Below are 26,560 nucleotides of genomic sequence, written 5' to 3' on the forward strand. Positions count from 1 at the left end.
TCTTATTGATTATATGGTCGGCTGATAAAATATATAACTTTTTACTGATTTATGATTTGCTATATTTTTTAAGGGAAACATTCCAACCAGTTCTAGCTTTCCAAAAGTTGTGGTGCCATATATAGTGCTTTAGTTTGACAGTGGTTTTGTTTTAAAACCAGAATCAAGCTGAATGTAGCTTTTTAAAGCTAAAATTTATGCTTATGTATAGTTGTAAAACACTGATAGTGCCCTATTCCTATTATTTGAGAGTGACTATAATACTCTTGTTGAAAAGTAAATTTATATACTGAACGAGGAAACTTTAGGTTGTAGTAAAAGTGAAAAAGAAAGTACAAAGGAAAAAGAACACGTCTTTTTGATGAATGCTTTATGGAATAAAATTTGTATTTAATCAGAATGACTATCTAGGACCCTGTTCTGGTGTTGAAAGCATGGTGTCTTAATCTGAAGGAAGTAAGTGGAATTGTTAAATCTCTTTTTGTTATTTACCTACTACAACCAACTAGGTTAGTGCATTAATTTGAAACAGTTCCAAAATACATTGTTTTTAAGAAACAATGGAACCTATAAAAAAGATAGTATGATGCTAGATAGAAATGTTGAAATGACTGATGGGTAATATTTTTTAAAACTTCCATTTTTGGTTGGCATAAATTTCCTTTAATAATTTCTACATTTAGGATTTCATTTGAGGTTTAACATATCAAGCCAGTATTGTTTTTCAGTTTTAGTAATTCTGGATTCCAGGTCATTTAAGATGAAAATGGAAATGCAAAGTTTACTTAAGAAATTTAATTTTCTTCTTCTGTAACATCTAAGTCTTCATCCTCTTCATCATCTTCTTCTGTTTGCTGATCCTTTCTTAGTCGACAGGTCAATACCTGTTAAAAGTTAACATGTTTTAAAAATCATTAACTTAAAAATATCTTTTTTATGCCCTGATAGTTAGATAAGGGCACACAGAACAAATATCAGAAAAATGTCCATAAATAATATTTAGTAATGAAAATTCTAAATTATGAATTGTATTTAAAGGTTTGAAAACAATCACAAAATTTTTTCAAGAACAAAAGTGTGAAATTAGCCATTTGAACTGCAATTGGATATCAGTACTTTGATAACATACTTCCAGAGAAAAGTACATTATAAAATATTAAAAAAATTTTAAGTTAAATAATTCTTAGGTTACAAAAACATGAGAATCATCAAAGGGATGGCAGAACAAAAGGATATTTCAACTAGGCAAAAATATTAAACTTTGAACATAGTGTGATTTAAAATTAATGAGATGAGAATCTGAATTCACGACTTGGCTTTCATTTCTGACTGTTGCCACTTGGGTCATCCTGCTTCAGACTTTTCAGAGGGTGACTATACCTCCCAGGGCACATCTGCAATGTCTGGAGACACCTGATTGTCACTTCTGGGGGAGGGTAAGGGCATTACAGAGCTCCTGTAGGTAGAGGCTGGGAATGCTGCTCAGCATCTGTCCAATGCACAGGACAAGATACCACACCCCTGCCCCCCCGCCCCCCAAATCATCTGGCTCAAAGTTGACAGTGCTGAGGCTGAGAAACCTTGGCATTATGTAGTCTAAAGTGCTACACAGATCTTCGCTAACTGAGGTGATACTATTAGCTCTAAATAGTCAAAATTCTCTACGTACTATATACTACAGATTTATGGAATTTATTTAGTATTGGAATAATAAAACTATAATTTGGTTAGGGGGAGAGATGCATAAGTGCTTAGAAGATATAAATGAGAACAGAAGGTATTTGGTCACATACAACTGAATGCTCAATTTTAAATTCTGAAGGCTAGATACGAAAAAAACCATAGCTTTCTAAATCAGAAGTTGGCAAGCTAAAGCCCAGTTTGTCTTGTTTCTGTAAATAAAATTTTATTACAACATGTTGATTTGTTAATGTATTGCTTGTGGCTGCTCTTGGTTGGGGCAGAGACCATGTGGTCCACATAACCTGGTATTTTCTCTCTGGCTCCCCAGGAAAAAGGGATATCGCCTACTCTAGATACCAGGTAACTCAGGCTTTCTGGATATAGAAGAAGAAAAGAGAAAATTGATGCTTTGCCTAAAGATATGTGCTTCTAGATCTATGGTAACATTCAGGAAAGGTCCTTTCTAGATATAATTTCCAGTAAGCCATGCTAGTGGGATTTAAACCCTAGGCAGTTTGATTTCAGAATCTTCACATTATACCAGAGAACAAATGTAAATTAGCATTCTCCTGCCCATTCTACCTTGCTACTGAATGTTCTGCTTCAGAGAGTCATATATCTCACAGGAAAGAAGTATCAATAATAAAGCAGAACCTAGTGCAGTTTCACATTTTATATGTAAGAGGGGAAGAGCAGGTTATTCAAGATCCTATGATTTAAGGAGAACATTTTTAATACTGAACAAAAGGCAGTAGCTTACATTCCTTAAAATTATGGTTTCTAGCTCACCTGTCCTGTTCCAGATACACACTTAGCTGACAATGATCTTTGAAGAGGTGACTTCGAATTTGCTCTTACAATATCTAAACGGGATGGATAATCTTGGGGATACAGAGAATGTCGGAAAACCTGTTGCAATGATAAAACAATGTTATAAACTAGATACTAAACTGGAAATCTAGAAAGTCATGTTCCCTTTAGTGAAGAATTTATTGAAGCAACTCCCCTCCCCTACCCTGCCCCGGGGACATTATTTATTGCCAATTTAAAACAAAAATTTAAGAAATATTTTACGTTGAAAAGATGTAAGCTAAAAAATTCTACTGAACCATATAAAATGACGGGTCCTGAAACAGTCACTTAAGAGCTTTTGCTGGTGAAACGTGAAAAGTTCCTACCTTCAAAGAGTATGCAACCCAATGAGACAGTAAGTCACCTTTGATTCTTTCTGTTCTGCCTATCCTCAACTCTTACCAGTTTAAATTCACTACAGTGCTTTCCCAATATATCACAGAAGAGTAAATGGAGCCATTCTATGAAATGCCAATGTCAGTAGCATCTGAAATGTCATTGCTTGTTAGTTCTTTTTCCTTAAAGCAGTAGTTCCAAGTATTACTGCACTCTTAAGCCTCCTTATTTATCTTTTACACCACCACTTTGTAACGTAAAACAGGCACGTCTATCAGATGTGAATTTCTTCATATGCCCTCATTTCCCCCTCAACTTGTCATGCTCTCTTTGCTTTTTAAAAGCAGGTATCACTGAGTCTCCACAGTGCATCTTCCCCTTAGCTAAAACTTCAGACCAACAAACAAAAACTTGCTCTTTTTTCTGCTTTTTTTTAACATTAAAGAAGTACAGCACATAAAAGCAATCAAGGGATAAAACTTAACAAAAGAGCTAAGATGTGTTTTAGGGCAATCCAAGCATACTGATAATTATTTAAGAGTTTTACTGAAGACCCAATTATATTTTGGTGCTAGACATGGACCCTGGCATCCTGGTATGATATCAAAAGTGGACTGAAGTCACTGGTATTTGGGAGAAATACATTTTTGTTAAAACAACATTCTTTTCTTTGGGTTTTCTAGCAAAGATAAAGTTAAAAGTGGGAAATGGAAGATAATATATCACCCTTGGGATAAAAGTCTAAACCAGTTAAATATTAATTTACTGTAAAAGAACATATTTATAGGGATATTTATTGGCAATACTGCATTTTCCAATATATGGTCCAAGATCTTTTCTAGGAGTGAGTCTCAAGATCCGAATATGCTCTGAACTGAATGTACAGAGGTGATCTTTTGAAGGGGAATATGATAGCACTTTTAATGTTAAGAACAAATCAGGTAAGGTGGTTTCTGATGTAACTGGATGCAAAAAACTAGCTGCTGTCTCAATAAATCAGCAATTCTCATGTAGTAAGGACTAGAACCTAAGAATATGAAATTATTTCTCTGTCCCTCTCTGCATCTTTTCTCTACTTGTTTCCAAGAAACTGTATTTAAAGTTTAAAGGGTCCTTTCCTCTCCTTGGTTGCTGATGTAATTTTACTTTGGCTTGTCCCACACAACTTTTCCCCAAACTGCTTTCCTCTCCTTTCCATAAGTTACGGCATCATAATGCATTATACCTCAGGATGTTTGTATAACTATCTGTACTCTGCCTGATACTGTAGACAGGGATTCGACATACCCCTCAAACTTCTGAATAAGAAATCATTCTTTGATTCTCCAGACTATCTAGGATCCTCCATCACATACACTCATTCGCACAACAGTATGTTATCTATATTTTTTCCTTCATATTATGAAATGTATCTTTTTTTTAACACCTGAACTCTTTTTTAAGTTTCTGCTTTTTGACTACTTGGACCAACGCTATAGTGCTGAATCCTCAGCACTCACAACAGTGTCTGGCATATAACAGATGCTCAGTAAACAGCTAATGAATGTACATAAGTATCTCCATTTTAGAGATAAGCAATGAAGTGTGAAGAAATTAACTTGCTCAATAGTGCCCCATCAGAAAAAGTGGGGAAGTTGATACTCAAAAACACATCTAGACAGCACTGAGATTTTGCGTGTATGGACCTCTCCTACAAGCTACCTAGCTAGCTGATAAAGAGCAGTGTTAAGAGAAGTGGTAAAGGAAGTGCTGTGACAAAAGAAGATACCTAGGACCTATGGAACAAGAAAGAAAATCTTTGGGTCCAGAGGGCTTGAGGAACTTGAAAGTACATTAAGTCAAGGGTGTTAGAAAATGGAGAATGAAAATACTTGTAATGGGAACTTCAACCTTATAGCCAAAGTGGGGGATCAATTTTAAACCTGCCACTCAATGCAGTGTTGTTTCTTGCAGGAAACAGTTCATGTCACTCACCAAGAACCATGCTTCTGGCAGTGTAGATAGGATAAAAACAGTGTAGTCAGACTACTGTTTGGCTTACGGCTATGTTACTAGCTATGGGATCCTCTGGAAAGTTCCTTAACCTCACTATGCCTCAGTTTTTTCATCCGTAGAAATGAGGACAGTAAGTACTTTTATTAAAATTCATGGTAGGATTAAAATAATACAGTGAAAATGCACAGGTCAGTAGCTGGTTAATCACTGTATAAACATTTGCTGTTTTATAAATTACAGTTAAAAGCTTGATGGTTATTTTTTTAAAAGGATGTAAAAATGAGTGAAAATTAAGAAAGCTTTAGTATTTGGAGGGAATAGAAACCATTCTATTAACAAATAGAAATATGATTGTGTATGCTTTACTGAGGTAAAAGATCAGATTTTGGCATTGGAAAACATACTAAAACATGTACTTCTCTTCATTTTGGCCAAGCTGTATAGTCTGGTTTTACTGAATTCATGTTTCTTGAAACCAGTGGAGTAGTGGGAAGTGAAGCCTTGGGGAATCTTGATAGATATTTTACTTAAAAAAATAAATGGATCCTTGAAAATTATGGAATTAACTTATATAATTAAAAAATTTTGGCTATATCTTGAGAATACATGGCTGTTCTCACTTCTACTGTAGAGATATATGGACAAAATACATCTTGAATATTTAAGAGTTAATATTTGCATTTAACTATCAATACAAAGCAAGCCTGGAGAACCAGTATTGCCTGGAGAATCCCATACATAGGAGCCTGGCAGGCTACGGTCCATGGGGTCACAGAGTCAGACATGACTGACTGAAACAGACACACAGCCATCCCCCCTCCCCACCTGTATACAATCTACACTTATTTCATAGCTTACAGATTAAGTCTCACAAAACTAGTTAGAAACAGATTCTGCTCTTTTACTAGCTAAGTGGTCAAGGGCAAGTTAAGTTACTTAAAGCCTCTACACCTGCTTTCTTTAGTTGTAAATGAATCATCACAGCACCTGAGTTACAGGAGTGAGTGAGAAAATGTAAAGCTTTCAATGTTGTGCGTGGCATAAATACTCAAATTTTGGCTTAAATCAATAAATAGTATTTTTAACACACATAAGTGACTTACACCACTAGTCAAAATGATACCTTATTTCACATTATGGCTTTGTTTCTATGTTTTACTAGATATTAATCCTTTGAACTTAACCATGGTTAATTTGAAAAGTTAACTAGAAAGTCATAAAGGTTCAGCTATTTGGAACTGCATACAATGACATCTAAACCACGTAGTGTTGTAATTTAAGATATTTTTACCCAAACTGTAATGGTTTCTTTTAAATATTTCCATATCAATAGAAGAACTGAGCTTAGATAGACATAGTCCTACCTCTAAATCTTCTTCTTCATCAATCTTTTGTATATTTTGGTAGGCAGCAGTGTAGACCTCTAAAGCTTTGCCGTGAAATAACATTTCAATAGTGATAAATTCTGAAAATATAGTCTGAAAAAACAAGGATTTGAATTTAAACAAATTGCTTCATGAATTTAGTAGAGTTATTCTCTACTATAGTCTTGACATTTTATTCAGTACAGAGGTTTTTCAACAGGGAAAATGAAGTACAAATGATAACTGGAATAAAAATAGTTGCAGATATCTTCTGCAGCAAAACTTTCAAATTACACAAAATATTTAGTATCTTATTATTTACTTCCGTTTTTAAGTATGTTCTATTAGACATTTGTTTAAAAAAGATGACTGTCATTACACATCACTAAAATGTTTGTCACTATGTACTCTGTTATCAATGCCTATAAATACTAGCTAAAGAAGTTCAGTTCTGATGCTTTTTTTTTTTTTTTTTTAGCAACTCCAACTGGTGTTTAAAGGGATGTTTTTAGGCAAGAATTCCATCCCAACATATTATATGTTGCTTGTATTCTCCAGCCACAATTCCTACTCCTGATAACAGCACAATACATTTGCATGGAGCTTTCCAGTTTACAAATATATGACATGCTCAGCATTGCTAATCGTTAACAATGTTAAGACTTGGGTCTGATTCTTCAAGGTTATAGCTCCTGCTCATTTTACTGTGCTGTTCTCACTGGACTCAATTATTTCCTTTGCAAATACACTGCAGGTAAACTCTTTTTTTTTTTTTTTTTTTCAATTCATCTGAGTATCTCAGGTAAACTCTTATAAGCAAGATGACGACAACTTTTGGTCAGGAAGGCTATGAGAAAAGAGAATGAATAAGGGTGTGCACCTTGATCTAAGCAGGGTGGGAGAAGAACTGGTAGGCAGAAAGTATGTAAGCCAGATACGTTTTCAATAAAAAAGGGTCTCATCCTTCTATCATTTTGTCTATCAAGATAAAAAAATCGGAGCATTAACATAGAGAGCAGTGGAGAGAGTAAGAATAGGATAGAAAATACTCAAGCACTGTCCTTAAAGGGGCAGTATAGATGAAATGGGTTAGGCTCAAAGGCAATAGTCAAATACTCATTTTCCTTCATTTCTGCTCTCCTGTCTTAACCACCCAGATAGGAGTGGTCCTGCACCCTGGAAGACAGCCATACAGCTATCTTGTAGTATCATATTTAGAAATAATTTTTCTCAAATAAATACATCTTTCAATGATCACATGTAATCTGCTAATCTGGAATGGGTCAATATGGTAAGAGACAGGCATACAAGGAGTTTCGTTTACCCCCTTTTCAGTTTGACTACAAGGCCATTTGGGTGGGTACTTCAGTTTTATCGGTGGGGGATGGGGGAGCTAATGGAATTCTCTACTCATTGGTGAGTACTCAGTAAAGCAGGTGGCACAGCAGTTAAAAATACGGGCTCTGGATTAAGATTAACCTGATTTCAAATCAGGGGTTCCTAGATGGCGTTAGTGGTAAAGAACCTAACTGCTAATGCAGAAAACATAAGAGACGCAGGTTCAATCCCTGGGTAGGGAAGATCCCATGGAGGAGAGCATCCACTCCAGTGCTCTTGCCTGGAGAATCCCACGGACCTGGCGAGCAAGGTCCATGGGGTAGCAAAGAGTCGAACACGACTGAAGTGACTTAGCAAGAGTTCAAATCAAGACTGAAACAAATCAGCTGTGTAATATTAAGCACTTTATCTGTTCTTTTTCCTTAATTTCAAAACCATAGGTTTTGCTTTAAGGGTTAAATGTAATCAAAAGTATAGTATGGTTACTGGCTTAGAGTAAGTGCTCAGCACAAATTAGCTAATTTTATTGCTAAAGAAGTTAAGCCAGATAAATTAGAAATTATTCCTTATGTAACATTAAAATCTCCATCCTGGTTTAATTGGAAAGCAGAATATTTAACAAAAAAGTCATTAAAGGTCTTGTTAACAATTTTTGCAAATAAAGGTAAAATGACAGCTCTCTAGAGTAAAGGCTATTCAATAAATGATTTCAGGAGAACTTTCTATTCATTTGAAAATAATAAATTTAGACATTTAAATATTTAAAATACTAAAAAATCATACGAAGACTAGAAGAAAATACAGCAAATAGTTATATAATCGATGAATACTCCTTTCTAAATACAACATCAAGGCAGAAAGAGAAGACCAATAGATCTGGCAGCAAAAAATAAGACTAAGGTGGCAAAAACATAAGCAACAAAATGGGAAAATATATTTCAACATACCTTCTCTTTAATATAATAGGTTAATTGTCTCAGTCTGAAGAGTTTTTAAAAATTAACAAAAAATGCCAACACTCTAAAAATATAAGCTAAGGTCAAGTGAGTAATTTATTGTCATTAAATATATGAAAAAACACTTCCTCAACAGTACTAACTGAAAATTAAAATGATACTGATTTTACACTATCACACTGGGTACTATTAAAAATACTACTACTCAGCATTGTTACACTGGGTGCTCATGTAATGTTCTGCAGAAATGTAAACTAGTCAAAGATTTGTGGACAGAAGTTATAAATAGCTATCCAAATTGAAAGTGTGTATGCTCTTTGAACAAGAATGCTACTTCCAGTAATTTATCCCCCACAAAATAACTGAACCAGCAAAAGGGTGGATGTTTAATGATGCAATGAGATCTATAATAGCAAAAATAATCTAGATGTCCACCAACAGGTGATGGTTAAACATATGAATATATCCATGTAGCTATACTATTCCTCATATAGTATAGCAAAATACTATACAAGGATACCAAAAAGGACAACATGGATCTTTGTTTCTTACCACAAATATATCCATGATATATTAAATTTTAAAAAGAGATGCTACATATAGTGTGGTCCCACTTAAATATAACTGTATAGGGGTAATAATATTGCCTTTCTCATAAGACACTGTGAGGAGGAAATGAGTTTATCCACATAAAATGCTTAGAATGTGTAGCATAGTTAATGTCTTAAGAAATATTGGTTGTTGTCATTCTCCTTAGTATACTTCTTGTGTATGTTTCATAGAAAAAAAGTCTGGAAGGATATAAACCAAGATGCTGATTATTTCTCAGTAGGGAATTATGTTTTCTTCCATAATTTTATGAAAATTTATGGTCATTTTATATTTATAAGAAAAATAAAGCTGATAAAAACTAAATCTTGAAGATGTTCTTGTTCACATCAGCTACTTTACCAATACTGAATTGCTATCCCTATATGTCCCTGGAATGACCCCTGATGCAGATCCTTTTCATAAGTCAGAAAATTCCCTTGACAACATATAACTGATGACTTTTCCTATTACATGGGAAAGAAATAAAACTATGAGTTTTCTTCCACATTCTATACAACTAACTAAGTTCATAGCAACTTCTCTCAGAAAGACAAACACTTTGCAAGGTTTGTAATGAAGTCTTTTACTAAGAATTGTGCTACCTTACTAATTAATGCTGCTACTAAAATTCAGATGGACTTGTTGATAAACCCCACTTCATAGTTAATACATTATGTGCAGTGCTCACTATTGTCAATCATTTCTACTCTCAGGGAGATTTAAGCACCCAGAAGTTCTGCTTCCATCTGCAACAGTAGCCTGAAAACAGGTAACAATAAGACCATTCTTAAAAAAAAAAATGTTTGTTGTTCGTTTCTCCCAAAATATGAGTGGCATCAATGATTTTTTCCAAGAATTTGTCTCACAAATAGAAGTGTTTGTAAGACATGCTAACATCAACATAGCAGTACCTGAATACTGTTTTTATTAGAAATAAGGGTGTGGTAAAGTAACCCTTTTTATTTGATTTTTAAGGCTCTTGGGTGTAGGATTTGTGCATCCTTCTTTGTCATAAAACATCTCAAATGAAGCTTAGCTTTGAACAGGAACAGTTTGACAGATAAGGAGGAAAGATACAGAGATCAGAGATTCATAATCCTAACAGACTGGAATTGATTACTGGAACTGATAATTCTGGGATTTTGATAGAGTTTGTATTAAAAGTGTACATTTTCACAGATGACGTGATCTTATATATAGAAACCAGCCCCCCCCACAAAAGAAAATCCAAAGGAATATGCAAAAAACTATCAGAGCTAATAACAGAGTTCTGCAGGGTTGCAAGATACAAGGTTAGTACACAAAAATCAATTGTATTTCTGTGTATTTGAAATGCACAACTGAAATGAAGTAAACAATTCCATTTATAGTAGCATCGATAATTATGAAATGCTGAGGAAAACATTTAAAAAAGCACAAACATACATTATTAAAATAAGGATGCTTTAACTAAATGGAGAAACAGCCCATGTTCATGGATTGGAAGAATTCATCCAAAAAGGCACTACTCCCCAAACTGATCCACAGATTTGATGCAATCCCTATCTGAATTTGGTGGCTCAGATGGTATCTGCTTGCAATGCAGGAGACCTGGGTTCAATCCTCTGGAGAAGGGAGTGGCTATGCACTCCAGTATTCTTGCCTAGAGAACCCCATGGGCAGAGGAGTCTGTCGGGCAACAGTCCATGGGGTTGCAGAGAGTAGGACATGACTGAGTGACCACGCATGCACATGCGCACGCTGTCAGGATCCCAGCCGACTTGTGGAAACTGATAAGCTGATTCCAAAATTCACACCAAACTACAACAGATTGAGAATAATCAAAAGAATCTTAAAAAGGAACAAAACAGAGAATTTATACACCCTGATTTTAAAACTTATTACAAAGCACTGTTAAAACAGTATGATACTGGAATAAGGAGAAGGAAATGGCAAACTACTACAGTATTCTTGTCTGGGAAATCTCATGGACAGAGGAGCTTGGTAGGCTACAGTCCATGGGCTTGCAAGAGTCAGATGTGTTAGTGACTAAACCACCACCATACATCAATAAAAGAGAATGGAAATTCAGAGACAAAACATGTCAACTTTCAACAAGAGTGCCAGGACTTAAAAAACAGTCTCTTCAACAAATCACTGGAACAACTGCGTGGACAGATGGAAAAGAATGGGGTTTAACTTTCAGTTCACGTGATACACAAAAATTAACGGATCAAAGACTTAATAGTGAAAACTGTAACAGTGTTAGAAGAAAACCAGGATAAATCTTTATAATTTCAGATTTGGCAATGGATTCTTAGATAATGACGCAGTCCACAGAATTCTCCAGGCCAGAGTACTGGAGTGGGGAGCCTTTCCCTTCTCCAGGGGATCTTCCCAACCCAGGGATTGAACCCAGGTCTCCCACACTGCAGGTGGATTCTTTACCAGATAAGCCACCAAGGAAACCCAATAATACTGGAGTGGGTAGCCTTTCCCTTCTCCAGGGGAACTTCCAGACCCAGGAATTGAACCACGGTCTCCTGCATTACAGGCAGATTCTTTGCCAGCTGAGCTATCAGGGAAGCCCAAAGATAAACTGGACTTCATCAAAATTAAAAAGCTTTGTGCTTCAAGGGATACCATCAAGATAGTGAAAAGAACTCACAGAATGGGAGGAAATAACTGCAAGACATTTGATAAAGGATTTGCATACAGAATATAAAAAGAACTCTTAAAAATGAAATAAAAAAGAAATCCAATTAAAATAATCTGAATAGACATTTTTTTCTCAAGGAAGATATACAAATGGCCATAAACATCAGCAGGAAAATGCAAATCAAAACCACAATAAGATACCACTCTACACTCACTAGGATGGCTATAATGAAAAAGTCTGGTGAGCAACAAGTACTGGGGAGGATGCAGAGAAATCAGAAGCCTCATATAATACTGGTGGGAAAATACAGTGGCATAGCCACTTTGGCAAACAGTCTGGCAGTTTCTCACATAATTAAAGATAGAGTCACCTTATGAGCCAGCAATTCAACAGGGTATATGGTTGAACTAAAATGAAAAATGTCTAAGAGAAGTATGTCTCAACAAAAACTTGTACATGAATGTTTATATCATTAATCATGACAGTGAAAAGGTAGAATATGGTAATATCCATACAATGGAATATTATTCCACCATACAAAGGAATGAGACAGATATTGATACATGTTACACCATAGATAAACCTTGAAAGCACGCTAAGTGAAAGAAACCAGTTATGAAAACCATGTATTTTATGATTCCATTCATATGAAATGTACATTCAGAAGAGCCAAATCCAAAGAGACATGAGATTAGTGATAGTTGCTTAGGCCGCGGGTGGGGACTGTGGGAGCAGGGAGGTAAAAGCTAAAGTGTACTAGGCCTCACTCTGAGATGATAAGAATGTTCTAAAATGGAGTGGTGATGGTTGTAGATATCTGAACATATTACAAACTGCTGAGCTGTACGGTGAATTGTATGGTATATGAATAATCTCTCTAGCTTTTTTTAGGTTTTCTCCTATTTTTTCTCTTTTTTTGTTTTTGTGACCGCCACAAGACCTCCCTCTTCTAGGGGCATGAGACCGCAGGCAGAGAAGCATGGAAGCATGTTTTTTCTCCATACACCCTCCACTGTGCAGTTCCTGACTCCCTGTCCTGCTGCTTCAGGAAATCCAGGCTGCAGTCGGGAATTCTACACTCACTGTCTCTGCTCATTTTGTAACTGGTGGTGCTCATGGGATTATAAACGCCTGTAGAGTTCGCCAGCATGCAAGAAGCAGCACATGGAAGTGAGTCCAAAGATCAGAGACAAAGATTGCCAGGTATAAAAGAGAAGTGTGTAGGCATGAAGAACAGCGGTAGGGTGAGGAATTGGGCTCCCAGGTCACTAAAGAAGCCCTTAGGTGGCAATGAATCAGGCATATCTCACAAGTTTCCAATCATCTTTTTTAGATGAAAGCTAATTATTTCAACCTTCCTTCCCTTCTCCCTCAATTTAAGAGAGGATGCTGGCAGTTACATTACGCCCTGCCAGTGCTCCCCCATGTCGGCAAAAGGGTTGTCTCAGGCCAGCCTGCTATGGAGCTCTTCCTGGGTAGCAATCTACATTACACTCTGAGTGCTGAATTGACAGGCTTACTTTTTTTTTTTCTTCAACCTTCAGGACCAAAGTAGAAACCTTTGAGCCTGGCTATCAGAAAAAATCAAAGTTCTGGAATTCTATGAAACTATGATAGGAAATTAAAAAACATAAAAGGACAAATAAATGTTTCATTGATTGCAGACAGGAATGGTACAATTAAGTGGCAGATAATGCTGACTTTATTGATAAGGGCATAACTTTTGAAAGAAGGATAATTTGTTAGTAAGTTATGAAAATAACAAAAAATACTTCTCTTTAAAAGCTGTTCCAGAAGAATCTGCAGTGAGTGAAAAGGCATCCTTAGATGACTTGTTTTAAAGGACACAACATGGTCATAAGTAATCCTCCAAATCTTTCCAAAATATTGGTGAATAAGTCACTGAAGACCATCTTTAGGTTTGGGGATTTGGGAGGGAGGTTCTGGAGGGAGGGCATATACATATAATTATGACTGACTTGCATTGTTGTATGGTAGAAACCACTACAACATTGTAAAGCAATTATCCTCCAATTAAAAATATACCATCTCAAGTCCAGGAACCTGAATGTCTACTGATGTGTTACAATAAAATAAGGCTATTCTTCCTGTGACACTAAACTACGGTGGATGCACGTTTATGTGGTTAGCTACTCTTATTTGATAATGTAGGAATTAGAAAGCTACAAGCCAAAAAATTAGTAATAGTGTTAGGGGAAGCACACTGACTGAAATTGCCCACCCTGGCTAGGCACCATAGTAACCATTTGCATGAGTTGTTTTACTACAGGAGGTCCTGGTAAGGAACACAGAACTAACAAGCCACTACCAACAGGAAGAGTTCGGGAAAGGTCAAAAGGAGACACCACATCTCCGACCACCTCCCAGAATCCTTCTCTCTGGCACCCATCTTGGCTGAACAAGGCATGCACAACCAGGGAGGACTCTGAGTCAGAATAAAAGGCTAAAGACAACCTGGAAACTAATCCCATCACCATAAAACCCATGCAAGCCATGTGACAGAGCTGTTCTCCTGGGTTCCCTGACCCTGCTGCCCTCCACCTGCGCGCCCTTTCCAATAAAATCTCTTGCTTTCTCAGCACATGCGTCTCCTCAGACAGTTCTTTTCCGAGAGTCAGACAAGAGCCCAGTTTCGGGCCCTGGAAGGGGTCCCCCTTACTGCAACAAAACTGTATAGTAATGGAAAGCACAGGTTTTTAAAATATATAATTGGCTTATAGTTCAGACTTTGAACTGTGGGCTATGATACTGCCTTATATCTCTTCTTAATCACCTCACTTTCATGGTAATATCCATACAATAGAATATTATTCCACCATTAAAAGGAATGAGATAGATACTGGTATGTAGTATACATAGATGCTACACTATGAGGTTGCTGTAAAGATTAAAAGATAATTTATGTAAAGTGCGTGGACTAGTACCTGATACATAAAAACATAATAGACTTTATTTTTCTGTGGTTAATAGTATTTTTGATAACATCTAAATATCTAGCCTCTGTTGGGAATGTAGTACCTGTATATACTGTTGTTTCCATAAGAAAATAACATTTGATATATTTTGTTTATATCTTTCTCACACAGACCATGAGCTAAAGAAAATCAGTAATTTAAATTTTTCATAAATTTAAATAAAAAATTAATTTAGAAAACATATTTTGAACCTTAATAGTTATTTTGTTACCTTTATATCCTTTATTTTCTGCTTTTCAAAATTGTCAATAGTTTCCTCCAGATGACGAGTTGTTCGGGTAGCATCCAGTGTAGCTCTTTGTAATTCAGTTTCTGCCTACGAAAGTATTCCCCAACCAAAGATACAAAAAACAAAAATCAAGTCAGAATCCTTTTGATTGAGTCCTTCTGTAAATGCTACCTTTGTAAATACAGTGTTGGCTTTTTATAAATGCAGTTCTGTAAATGCATTTGTAAATGCAATACTGGCTTTTTGCCATAACAGTGTAAATCACTCAAAAATACATATTACCACATAAAGCGATTTATATAATAAACACAGCAGAATAAAAAACTTTAAATTTATTAGATGATATGATTCATGATCTCAAAACAAAATTCCTTCCTTTTATACAAACCATTCTTTTTCCTGCTATCACTCTGTTTGATTTACTGTAAAACTATTTTCTATATTTTCTACTGCTTTCCCATATTTCAAGTCTCTGCCATTTATTATGCTCTCCTTTTCCTCTTACTATCTCTCTCCCCGTTAATGCTTTGTCCTGCCAAAAGACCTGTGACTTAAGTATTTTCAATCTTCTAGTTCTCCAAATGCATGAAATGTTTCTACTGCTGAAATATCCTAATTAGGTACAGGAGAATATACATATAAAGAAGGCTGAGCACCAAAGAGTTGATGCTATCGAACTTTGGTGCTAGAGAAGACTCTTGAGAGTCCCTTGGACTGCAAGATCAAACCAGTCAATCCTAAAGGAAATCAACCTTGAATATTCATTGGAAGGACTGATGCTGAAGCTCCAGTCGAAATCAACCTTGAATATTCATTGGAAGGACTGATGCTGAAGCTCCAGTCCTTTCACTACCAGATGTGAACAGCCTGATTGGAAAAGACCCTATGCTGGCAAAGATTAAGGGCAAGAGGAGAGGGGGTGACAGAGGATGAGACGGTTGGATGGCATCATTGGCTCAATGGACATGAGTCTAATCAAACTTCAGTAGATAGTGAAGGACAGGGAAGCCTGGTGTGCTGCAGTCCATGGGGTCACAAAGAGTCGGACATGACTGAGTGACTGAACAACAACAACAAAAAAGAATATACACTACAAATGTTTATTTCAGTATATATTCAGTATTATATTCAGTATGAATATCCTTCTAAGCTAGTAATATTGCACTATTACTACTTAGTTAATGCTTATTACAAAATATATATATACATACACACCAATAACTAATAAATAATATGGAAAGTCTAATGCTTTGCTTCAAAGTACTGATACTGTTTAGATTCACACTGTACAATCAGTATGGTGGCCACTAGCAACATGTAGCTATTTACATTTAAATTAATTAAAAAGCTGGTTATTCTAGTTGCCATTTCATGAGCTCAACAGCCATATATATAGCCAGTGGCATATATTTCTCTTTAAAATATCACTTCTTCCTTAATGACAGCAGTTGTCCAAAAATATTTAAAATTTTTTGTTGAACTAATAAAACATGTTTTAAAAACATGGCCCAATTTTCTGATTAAGTTCTAATAATGTTTTGTTTCCTATGCTAGTATTATGTTCACTCAGAAGTATCACATATCATCTTAATAATTATTGCATAGAAAAAATCTGCCGTTTTAAGTAAAGTTTTGTGACACATAATATTGTAACATTTACACTCTTGCTTTCTTTTTTAAGAAAATGTATAAATGGAAATAAAGTAAAAGGGTTTACTACAGGGATCCATTTCTTGACACATCACTTTATTACCCACCTGTGACTGAAATTTTTCATAAAGGAAAAATACATTTCAAGTAGAAAAATTTATTCCAATAAATTAAAATCATATGCTCTGACAGAATTATATCCTCTTCTAATTAGACTATACATCATAACTTATACTGATTATATACTAACTAGCTTAATTCAGATATACAATTTCAAGAAACTAAGCTTTAAAACATACTCATATATATCTGTGTGTGTACATTTGCTATAAAGGGTGTAAAGTTTTCCTGCATAATTTTACATGCAAACTTTTAATCATAACCAGTAATCAAAAACAGTCCCCTTTATTACTGGGCTTTGGAGTTTTTAAAATGTAACTATCACAGGATTTATGATGATGAAAAACTTTCTAAATGTTATGATGTGTGTTAACCTTTTACTAATGAAAATATACAAGCAGAGTATTTTTCTAATACTGTTCAATACATGTGACTCATGCAATTTTTATCGTGACTACTTAATTTTGACATGTGTTTCCCTTCCCCATTTTTTGACAGTTTAAAATTTGGAAGGGTAGGTAGAGTTGGTTAAACTAGGAAAGAGTAGGAAGCAGAAGCCACAGCTGGGACAGCTGTATCTTAATCTCCTACCACCCTCCAGCAACTATTTTTCATTTCTTGAAGTCTCAAATCCTTTCACTCCAGCATAGCAACTTGCCCAAAGTTACACAGCTATTTTTAGGAAAGTGGATACAGATCTGTATTCCTTCCCTTTGTTGAAAATTCTTCAAAATCATATAACGTACTAATTTGGGTAGGAGATACTTTTGATTAAAATATTATGATGCTTTATGAATAGGGTATCAGTGTATTTAATGAAATTAGTCTGCGTGCAAAATGGCCTATAAAAGAGTGAGCCAGATTGGTGCTTTTCAAATTGTGCTGCAGGAAACTTTTCAGAAGCTACCAGGGGCCTTGTGGGGGGTCCAGGTAGTGCACTAGGATTCTTCATCACCCCAGCCTCTTATACCTCTTTTATTTTACATACTGAACATTAATGTGTTTCTTATTAATAGTGAGATGAATTTTAAGGGTCATCCTGGTAAATATTCTTTGATGCTATGACTGAATATTTTTATATTTATAGTGGATACATTTCTATGTAGTTCAGTTCAGTAGCTCAGTCGTGTCCGATTCTTTGCGACCCCATGAACCGCAGCACGCCGGACTCCCTGTCCATCACCAACTCCCAGAGTTAACTCAAACTCATGTCCATTGAGTTGGTGATGCCATCCAACCATCCCATCCTCTGTCATCCCCTTCTCCTCCCACCCTCAATCTTTCCCAGCATCAGGGTCTTTTCAAATGAGTCAGCTCTTCGCATCAGGTGGCCAAAGTATTGGAGCTCCAGCTAAATGTAGACTGTCCTTTATTTTCTAGTCTCAGGTTGTCAAAATCATGAGACATAAGCAAGCATGGGGAAGAGAGGCCGCAGGGTGAGCTGAACATGAAGTGAAAGTCACTCAGTCGCGTCTGACTCTTTGCAACCCCATGGACTATACAGTCCATGGAATTCTCCAGGCTAGAATACTGGAGTAGGTAGCCTTTCCTTCTCCAGGGAATCCTCCCCACCCAGGGGACAAATCCAGGTTCCCTGGATCAAACCCAGGTCTCCTGCATTGCAGGCGGATTCTTTACCAGCTGAGCCACCAGGGAAGCCCCACAGTCAGCCAGTACTTTCTCTACAATTGCACTTATCCCAGTTGCTTACAATAAGTCAGGTGCTATTTTTCTTTTTCTGTTTAATTTTGAATAGGCACATTCTAAGTTTAAGAAATAATTGCTCTTAACAGAAGAGCCCTGTAACAGTAGACAAGCCTATTAAGACTTGTGTCCAGCTGTGAATCTCAAAACTCTTGAATATCCTAAGCGTCTTTGGCGAGAAGTCATAATTGCAGTTTCACAAAGTAGTTGTTTTCCTAAGATGAAGGGAGTTTTGGGGAAAAAACAGTTTGTTCCTTTCCTCAAATGCAGGGCTGAGAAGGCATTGATATATTAGGATTAATGACAGATCTTTAAGTTACTTTTATAATATTTCATCATCATTTGTTTAGTCATCAATCATTTTTTATGTAAAAGATCTTAGAATTTTGTATGTACTGTTTATAAAACATCTATACATATAAGTGTTTTAAATTTGGAATGTCTGTCGTGGAAAACAACACAAGAAGACTGATTTAGGTTGTATACTCTCTTTAAAATTAACTAATTTCCACAGTAAGCATTTTAAATGCCCATGTTTCTTTTCAAACTTTATATTCATATTCTTTGCAGATTTAAAGTATAAATGTATAATTTTCATATATATTTACTTTTGTACAGCATACCTTACAAAATATTTTTTTAAAGACCAAAATTCAAAGGATACAATAACATGTCGATCAGATGGATTTCTCTGACGTGTTCTTTCTAACTGAGTTAACTGTTTAGCTTCTCGATTCCTTGCTGTTAATGTTGCTTTGAGATCATCCTGCAGAAAGGCATTTTTTTTGTTAATAAATATCTCTGATTTAAGAATAAAATACACCCTTCTCTGTTTTAGAATGCAAAAACATTCCCTATTTGATTCAGGCATCACTATCACTGGAATGATTACATTACCAGTGTGTGTCTTTGTACATAAGACTGTGTGCATGTGTGTATTTAATATCCTACTAAAGAATGACAGAATTGCAACACAAAATTATATATACACATACACACACATATGTATATACACACATACAAAAGTTTGATTGTGGTGGTAGTTACATGTGTATACACATTTACTAAAACATTTAAAACAGCAGAATTTTACTGCATGTAAATTATGCCTCAATAAAATTGATTTTAAATATAGAACTTTCAGAATGTAATATCTACCATAGTGACTAGAATTAATACTGTACTGCATTTTGAAAGTTGTTAGGATACTAGGTCTTAAAAGTTCTCATCACAAGGAAAAGATTTTTTAAACTATATATTGTGACAGATGCGAACTAGACTTGTTTAATCATTTCACAATATATACAAACATCAAATCGTTATGTTGAACTTCAAGAAAAAAATTTTTAAAAAAGCTGTGTTACACTGACTTTTAGTTTGCATGTTATTGCCTGCTTTAAAACAAAAATATAAGAATATTTAGTAAAATAATTTCTGTCCATATATTCTTCATGACTGTAAATATTAAATATTTTAAAGTTTCCACAATAAACAAAATAATGCTATGATGCTATAGTAGTATATAAAAATGCTTCATTATTCTCAAAGTTATAAGAAATAATGCTTCAGTGTAATAAGAATGACTGAACACTACTCTGTACCTTTTCTCAAAAGGATAGTTATTGGAAACCTTGTGTTTTGCCATAATACCTAAAAATAATAGAAAAAGATGAATTTACTTACTCGCTTCATTTTTACAATGGTTCCATAAGCTTTCAAAGGTTCAACTACTTTGGCTTCAAGTCTTTCAACCTATTGAGAATTATTATAAAATATAACTGAAAAGAAACATAGACATATCAAAATTTAAATTCTGAAATAAAACCTACACTGTCTATCCAGACCATAATCACAATGCTGATTAATATTTGACAGTTTTAAATTAAAATGTCAGCAACATTTATAAATAAAAGGATAATCTCTGGAAATTGGTAAGACTCAGAATCTAAACTCAAATACATTAAAAACTGTGACAGTGTGCAGTAGCTTTGGTTAAGTTTTAAGATCTCAAATTTTATTGCGGCTACACTTTCAGTGTGTTTAACACCTGAATGGATACTTTACGTACATTATATCTGAAACGTAACAGCCCAACCTTCCAGATAAGGAAATTGAAGCTGAAAAATATAGCATATTGGAAACATTTAAAACAACTGCATCCTCAAAAGAAAAAAAGCCTAGAGACCACTGTATTAACTGCAATTTTTTTTTTAATGGGAAGACATCTGTAAATTATCAAAGCTTAAAGAACAAGATAGATGGTCTCAGTGTTGCTGAGCTGTCAAACTATGTGGTCAATCTCTCTTTTATGTAGAACTAAACAGTTTTCTTAAACATTGCAATATTTATCAGATTCTGAGTAATTTCTCCTTTTACTAATAGCACTAGTGGAAGGCACTAAAGAAATGAATTTTTTTAAAAGGCAAGTATATAGCTTTTTATATAAATATAAGAAAAACAACTCCTGGACATTAAAATTTTCTTTTTCAGGATAGGTAATACAAGATGACATATATTTAATTGTTTAAAATGAACATGTATTACTTTTGTAGCAGGAAAAAAGCTTTATTTTGCTGATACATGTTTTTATAATCAGTGAGTATATATAACTTTATAATGGTTTTTGTTTAGTTTTTATAAACAGAATGTATACTTCATTTTAAAAGATTTTAGGAAAATAGAGATCAAGTTCTCACTAAGCATTTAAATATTAGGAATCCTAAAAACAAATCCATGAATATTCAGGATTATTTATCCCATTTCAAATAATCCATACACTGGTTATTCAGTGTAAAGATTAGCTAGATCTTTTTTCTGTTCTCCTTTTTGTAGCCTACCTTTTTTGTTCATTGTTCTTTAGCACCTCCACCATTTGGTAAGCAAGGGAAATAAAAAGGAGAACACATGTAAATCAATTCACTTTGCTATTTGATAAATAGCATAAAGATTTTCTAGAAAGGGGCACTGAAATTATTGGCTAAAGTAGGATTTTAGGATTATCTGTGAGTATAAACTACTTATGAAACAGTCAAGTTCCCAGTTACACGTAACTGAAAGTTTATTACACACAAAACATATGAGAAGAACCCACCATTTCCCCCCAAAGTAACTACTACTTAAATTTCTGTTTCATTAGCAGTTATAGCTTCAAGGATCATTATCTTCTTTTTGACTTCAAGTTTTTTTTTTTTTTTGGTAATTGAAATTTGTTTTAGGCTTTTAAAGGCACAAAAGAAGCAATACAGCTCAAAAACTGGGCAACTTCTGACAAGTTAAAAGTTAAAGTGAAAACTTCCAACCTGAGTCTTGAACCTTAAAAGAAATATACCTGAAAGTGCAAACGAGGTATTAAAGTAATGGGCTGGGTTTCCCTGATGGCGCAGTGGATAGATAGGTGTCCAGGCGCTAATGAAGGGGACACGGGTTCGATCCCTGGGGTGGGAAGGTCCCACACACAGCGGAGCCACTAAGCCCATGTGCCACCAACTATTGAGCCCGCCTGCTACCATTACTGAAGCTCTTGGGCCTAGAGCCCCATCGCCGCGACAAGAGAGGCTACCGCAATGAGAAGCCCGCGCCCTGCAAGAAGAGTAGCCTCCCTGGCCCCAACTAGAGAAAACCCAGGGAGCAATGAAGACCCAGCGCAGGCAAAAATAAATAAATAAATAAATTTTTAAAAAGTAAATGGGATTTAACAATTTAAACAATTACAACACCATCTTCTACCCCTGTCCTTTCGGGGTGGGGTGGGGAACTTCACAAAGTTGCACTGTTGATTGTAATAGAAATCAGTGCACTTTTTTTTTTTGCCCTCCTCTCAATGAAACATAGCTCAACTTCCAGCGCTCGGAAGCAGCAACAAAGATCTCCTGTATAGTTACTACTTATCCACTCACAGTACCACTCCCAATATCTTCCATCTCCAGATATACTACTTTAAAATGTACCTACCGGCAGACAAGACACAAGCCAAGCTCCTTTTCTTGACTCGGGTACTATGTTTACTACCCCCTGTAAACAGTCACCCCTTTGGCTAAAAGCTGGCAAATGAGGTGGGGAAATTCATGACTTCAAGACACCCTAGAGGTTAGTTTGAAAAGGGCAAAAATTACAAGAAGCTTCCCTTTAATAAGACTCACACAGTGCTACCGACATGACAATGCACGTTATCATCAAGTGTGTGCCCGCCACTGCAGTTGGGTAGATTACACGTCTTCACGGCTCCTCTGTCCACCACTTCAGGGCTCACTCATTAACAGGACGCTGTGACCTCACTCCGTACCTCGGCTTGTCGATAATCCTGAAGTTTGGCAAACTCGTCCGCAAAGTTTTTCAGGCCCTGCTTTAAGTGCGGGGTCTCAGTAGAGGCATACACGTTGATTTCGTTCACCAGGAGGTCCGCTTTGTCTCGCAGTCGGGCGGTTTTCCGCACGTAAGCAGCAAAGATCTGGCACAGCTCTCCGAAATGTTTCTCCACATTGGTGACAGCATCTTGCAGTTGTCTGGTCTGAGCATCCCTACAGAGAAAGGGGACACACAAAAAAGCAAATCATTCTCATCTGATTAGGTGACATGACTTCATCTTCGCGTTACACGTGATGACGCCAACATTTCCTGCGGGGGGGGGGGGGGCGCAGTTTGCAGCTTCGCAGACGCAAACCTTCAAGCACCCCTGCGTCTCCTCCGGGCCCCCATCCCGGGCCTGGTCTGCACATCCCGCAGTGCCGGCGCCCCGAGAGGCCCCGCTGGATCCGCGGCAGTGCCGGGCCGGGGGCCGGGGACCGCGCTGCGGGGCGCCGCTGGGGCCCCGGGTGGCCGGCCCAGAGCGCGGCGGGCGCCGCTCGGAGCCCGGCCTGAGGGCCCGAACTCGGTCCGGAGGCGCCTCGACCCGAGCCCTCGCGTGTGTGTGTGGTGGTGGGGGGCCCTGGGCCGCTGCGGCCTCCCGGCGGCGGTTACCGGTTTTCCAAGCTGCGCCTCAACATGCTGCCTCGCTCACTGCTGGAGACCCCGCGCTGAGGCCCAACGACAGGGTCTCGGCGCCCGGACGTGCGCCGGGGCGCGAGAGCCCGCCCCGCGCGCGCCCGCCCCCCGCGCCGCCGCCGTCGCCGTAGCCGTCGCCGCCGCCGCGAGGGCCTCGGCGTTTCCACGGCAACGAGGCGCGCGCCCCCGCGACCGGAGTCCGGAAGCGCGGGAAGGGCCCGGATGCGGGCACGCGCGGGGCGCGCCCACCCGCGTCCGCTGACCCTCGGCGTCCGCCCCGGCGTCCCCCGCGGCAGGCGCCCGGAAGCAAGGGAAGGGCCCGGGTGCGGGCACGCGCGGGGCGCGCCCACCCGCGTCCGCCCCGGCGTTCCCCGCGGGCGAAAGCCTCTGGCAGGTTGGCTGATGGTTTGTGGCAGCCGGGCCTCTGCCCCTCCTGAGGCGCCGCGCAACCAAACTTCCACCTCTGTCCCGGCACACTGGGCCGGGAGCACAGCCGGTCAGCCGGCAACGAAGGGGGAGATGAACCGAACGCCGGTGGGGCGGGTCTCGGCTAAGACGTAGAACCTGCGCTCGGCTTGTCCAAGTCTCCGTGTGGAGGCCGAAAGTGCGGGCTCTTGCAAGGAGCAGCGCTTTCCGCCCTTTTCGTTTCTTCAGCAAATGTTTACTGACCTCCCGTTTTGTGGAAAAGAGAATGTTCGACTCTGGGAATAACAAATACGAAGATAAGAATCCGTCCCTCACCACCCTCCACCAACCCTAAAGGGCCTTAGAGTTTAATGAGGAGACAGACAGACCTCAGCGATATACCCCGAGATAAACTGTGGTGTTGGAGAAGACTCTTGAGAGTCTCTTGGACTTCAAGGAGATCCAACCGGTCCATCCTAAAGGAGATCAGTCCTGAATATTCTCTGGAAGGGCTGATGCTGAAGCTGAAACTCCAATACTCTGGCCACCTGATGCGAATAACTGACTCTTCTGAAAAGACCCTGATGCTGGGAAAGAATGAGGGCAGGAGAAGGGGACGACAGAGAATGAGATGCTTGGATGGCATTCCAATGGACACGAGTTTGGGTAGATTCCGGGAGTTGGTGATGGACAGGGAGGCCTGGCGTGCTGCGGTCCATGGCGTCGCAATGAGTCAGACATGACTGAGTGACGGAACTGAACTGAACAAACGAAACCCCATGTCCTTGGCCTTCGCTTGTGCCCCTTTTCCAAGTAAACCCTAAGGGACTAAATCTTGACTTTGTCTTTCAAGAACCCTCCTGTGACAACTTGGACACTTCAATCTTCCAGGCAGTGTTAGAGCCCCTTCCAAGGCGGTATATTCTGTTGATTTTGTACTGCCTCCTAGTTTAGACTTGAAGCTCTTGGACGCAGAGGAAAGGTAATCTTGCTTTTGTAATCCTCAGCATTGTGTGCTGATAAAAGTTTGGTTTGGACAAACGGATGTCCCCAGACCTTTGTTACCTCTCTTACAGAACTTTTCTCTCTTGTTACAAATATGCCTCTCTTCTCCTCCTGCATTCATTCAGCAAGTTGTCCATTGAATGCCTGATGTGTTTCAGATATGCTGGCTCTGAGTGGTAACTGAAAACCGGAATAGTGTTTAACAGAGCGCACAGTCTCCTCCCAAGGGACAGACTAATCAAACAGATACATGTATGTAAGATTGCAACATGTAAGACTGCAACTGTTGTATCACTCTTTGCTATGTAGCAAATCACTGCAAAACCTAGTTGCTTACCGCAGTCCTTTGGCTAACTCAGGATACTGTGAGTAGGTTGGATGGTTCTACTTTTGAGTTTGCTCAGCTGGGCTCTTTCACACCTTTCTGGTGAGCTGGTGGGTCTCCTGGTGGCTGGATGATCTAGGATGGTCTCATGCCCAAGTCTTCTGGTGGGAAGGCTGTTAGTAGGGACAATAGAGACAACGTGTTAGGGGCCACTTTTGCAATGTGACACAAGAACAAAGGAAAAGTACAGGACACCAAGTGAGCATATACTGAATATAGAAGTTTGCTTTGAACTATTGGGGAAAAGGACTACATTGCTAAAATGACACTTAAACTGAGACCCAAAAATTGGAAAGGGGGTAACTAAGTGAAGAGAGGAAGAAAGACAGTCCAGAGAGAGGACATAGGCAAATACCCACCACTCCCCTTTGCCACTTCCCATTTTGAACTCAACTTCCATGTTTCAGAAAATGGTACACCCTCCAGCTGACTGTTCAAATCAAAAACTTAGCAGTCATCCTTTCTTTTCCCCACTGGCAGTTCTCATCTGTTCTACCTCCAAAACGTATCCTGAACCACTCCTTCTTCATTTCTATGTCACCATTATCCAAGCTCCTGTCATCATCCACCTTTACTGCAAACCGTCCTTACTGATCTTTCCGTGTCTGTAGTCACACACGGCAATACAAAATAAAGTGTGGGTTGGATTATGCCAACAGTTCAAAGGCCTATACTGGATGGGTCCGAATGTTTGTGTCTCCCCGAAATTCACATGTTGAAATCCTGCTCTCTAAGGTGATGATGTAAGGATGTAGGGTCTTTGGATGATGCTTAGGTCATGAGGGCAGAGGCCTAATGAATGGGGTTAGTGCTCTGATAAGAGACCCCGGAGAGCTCCCGTCTCCTTCTGTACACTGAGAAGCTGGCATCCATGAGGGAGAGGCTCTTTGCAGACACCGACTAGACCAGTGCTTGGATTTCATAGCCTCCAGAACTTAAATTTCTGTTTTTTTTATATGCTACCCAGTTTGTGGCATTTTTGCTATAGCAGCTCAGTGGACTAAGACTCATTCCCATTATGCTTAAAATAAAATTTTGAATTCTTACTGTGGCTATGAAGGCTGTATCTTGCTCTTACTTACCCATCTCCCTCCTCTCACCACCCCACTATGCTATCCCTACCATATATCAAGCTCATTTCAGAGTCAGTCTTGTTTTTGTTTTCTCTGCCTAGAACACTCCTTATATCTCCATATGACTAGCCCTTTTCATCATATAAAATTCTACTTAAAAGGCACCTACAGAGTGAGACTTTCTCTGATCACCTTGTTATTGCCATATCCTCCTTTTTTGTTTCCCCTGAGGTGCATGCTACTCTCTGAAGTTAACCTGT

The 26,560-nt window shown here is 38.1% G+C and overlaps 1 protein-coding gene and 1 long non-coding RNA gene across 4 annotated transcripts in view; one reads left to right on the plus strand and one right to left on the minus strand.

Moving 5' to 3' along the window:
* Positions 1-640: 640 nt before the first annotated feature.
* On the minus strand, positions 641-23,493 carry CIBAR1 (CBY1 interacting BAR domain containing 1). Of its 3 annotated transcripts, XM_070477406.1 has the most exons (8): positions 23,409-23,493; positions 22,735-22,969; positions 20,136-20,204; positions 19,117-19,218; positions 14,961-15,065; positions 6,231-6,344; positions 2,473-2,592; positions 641-884 (listed from the first exon to the last, which is right to left on the minus strand). In XM_070477406.1, the coding sequence occupies exons 1-8, from the start codon at positions 23,432-23,434 to the stop codon at positions 795-797; spliced, it is 861 nt and encodes a 286-aa protein (XP_070333507.1). In that variant the 5' UTR covers positions 23,435-23,493; the 3' UTR covers positions 641-794. The 3 variants fall into 3 exon arrangements, with proteins under 3 accessions (XP_070333507.1, XP_070333508.1, XP_070333509.1); XM_070477407.1 differs by lacking the exon at positions 6,231-6,344; XM_070477408.1 differs by lacking the exons at positions 19,117-19,218; positions 20,136-20,204.
* A 466-nt stretch (positions 23,494-23,959) lies between these two features.
* The window catches only part of LOC110132992 (uncharacterized), a 39,441-nt gene continuing 36,840 nt past the window's right edge, over positions 23,960-26,560 (plus strand). Inside the window, exon 1 of the long non-coding RNA XR_002312629.2 lies at positions 23,960-24,819. This is a non-coding gene — a long non-coding RNA (uncharacterized lncRNA). The remainder of the gene's footprint in view (positions 24,820-26,560) is intronic.

This window comes from Odocoileus virginianus, chromosome 15 (genome assembly GCF_023699985.2).
Source record: "Odocoileus virginianus isolate 20LAN1187 ecotype Illinois chromosome 15, Ovbor_1.2, whole genome shotgun sequence".
Lineage (NCBI taxonomy): Eukaryota > Metazoa > Chordata > Mammalia > Artiodactyla > Cervidae > Odocoileus > Odocoileus virginianus.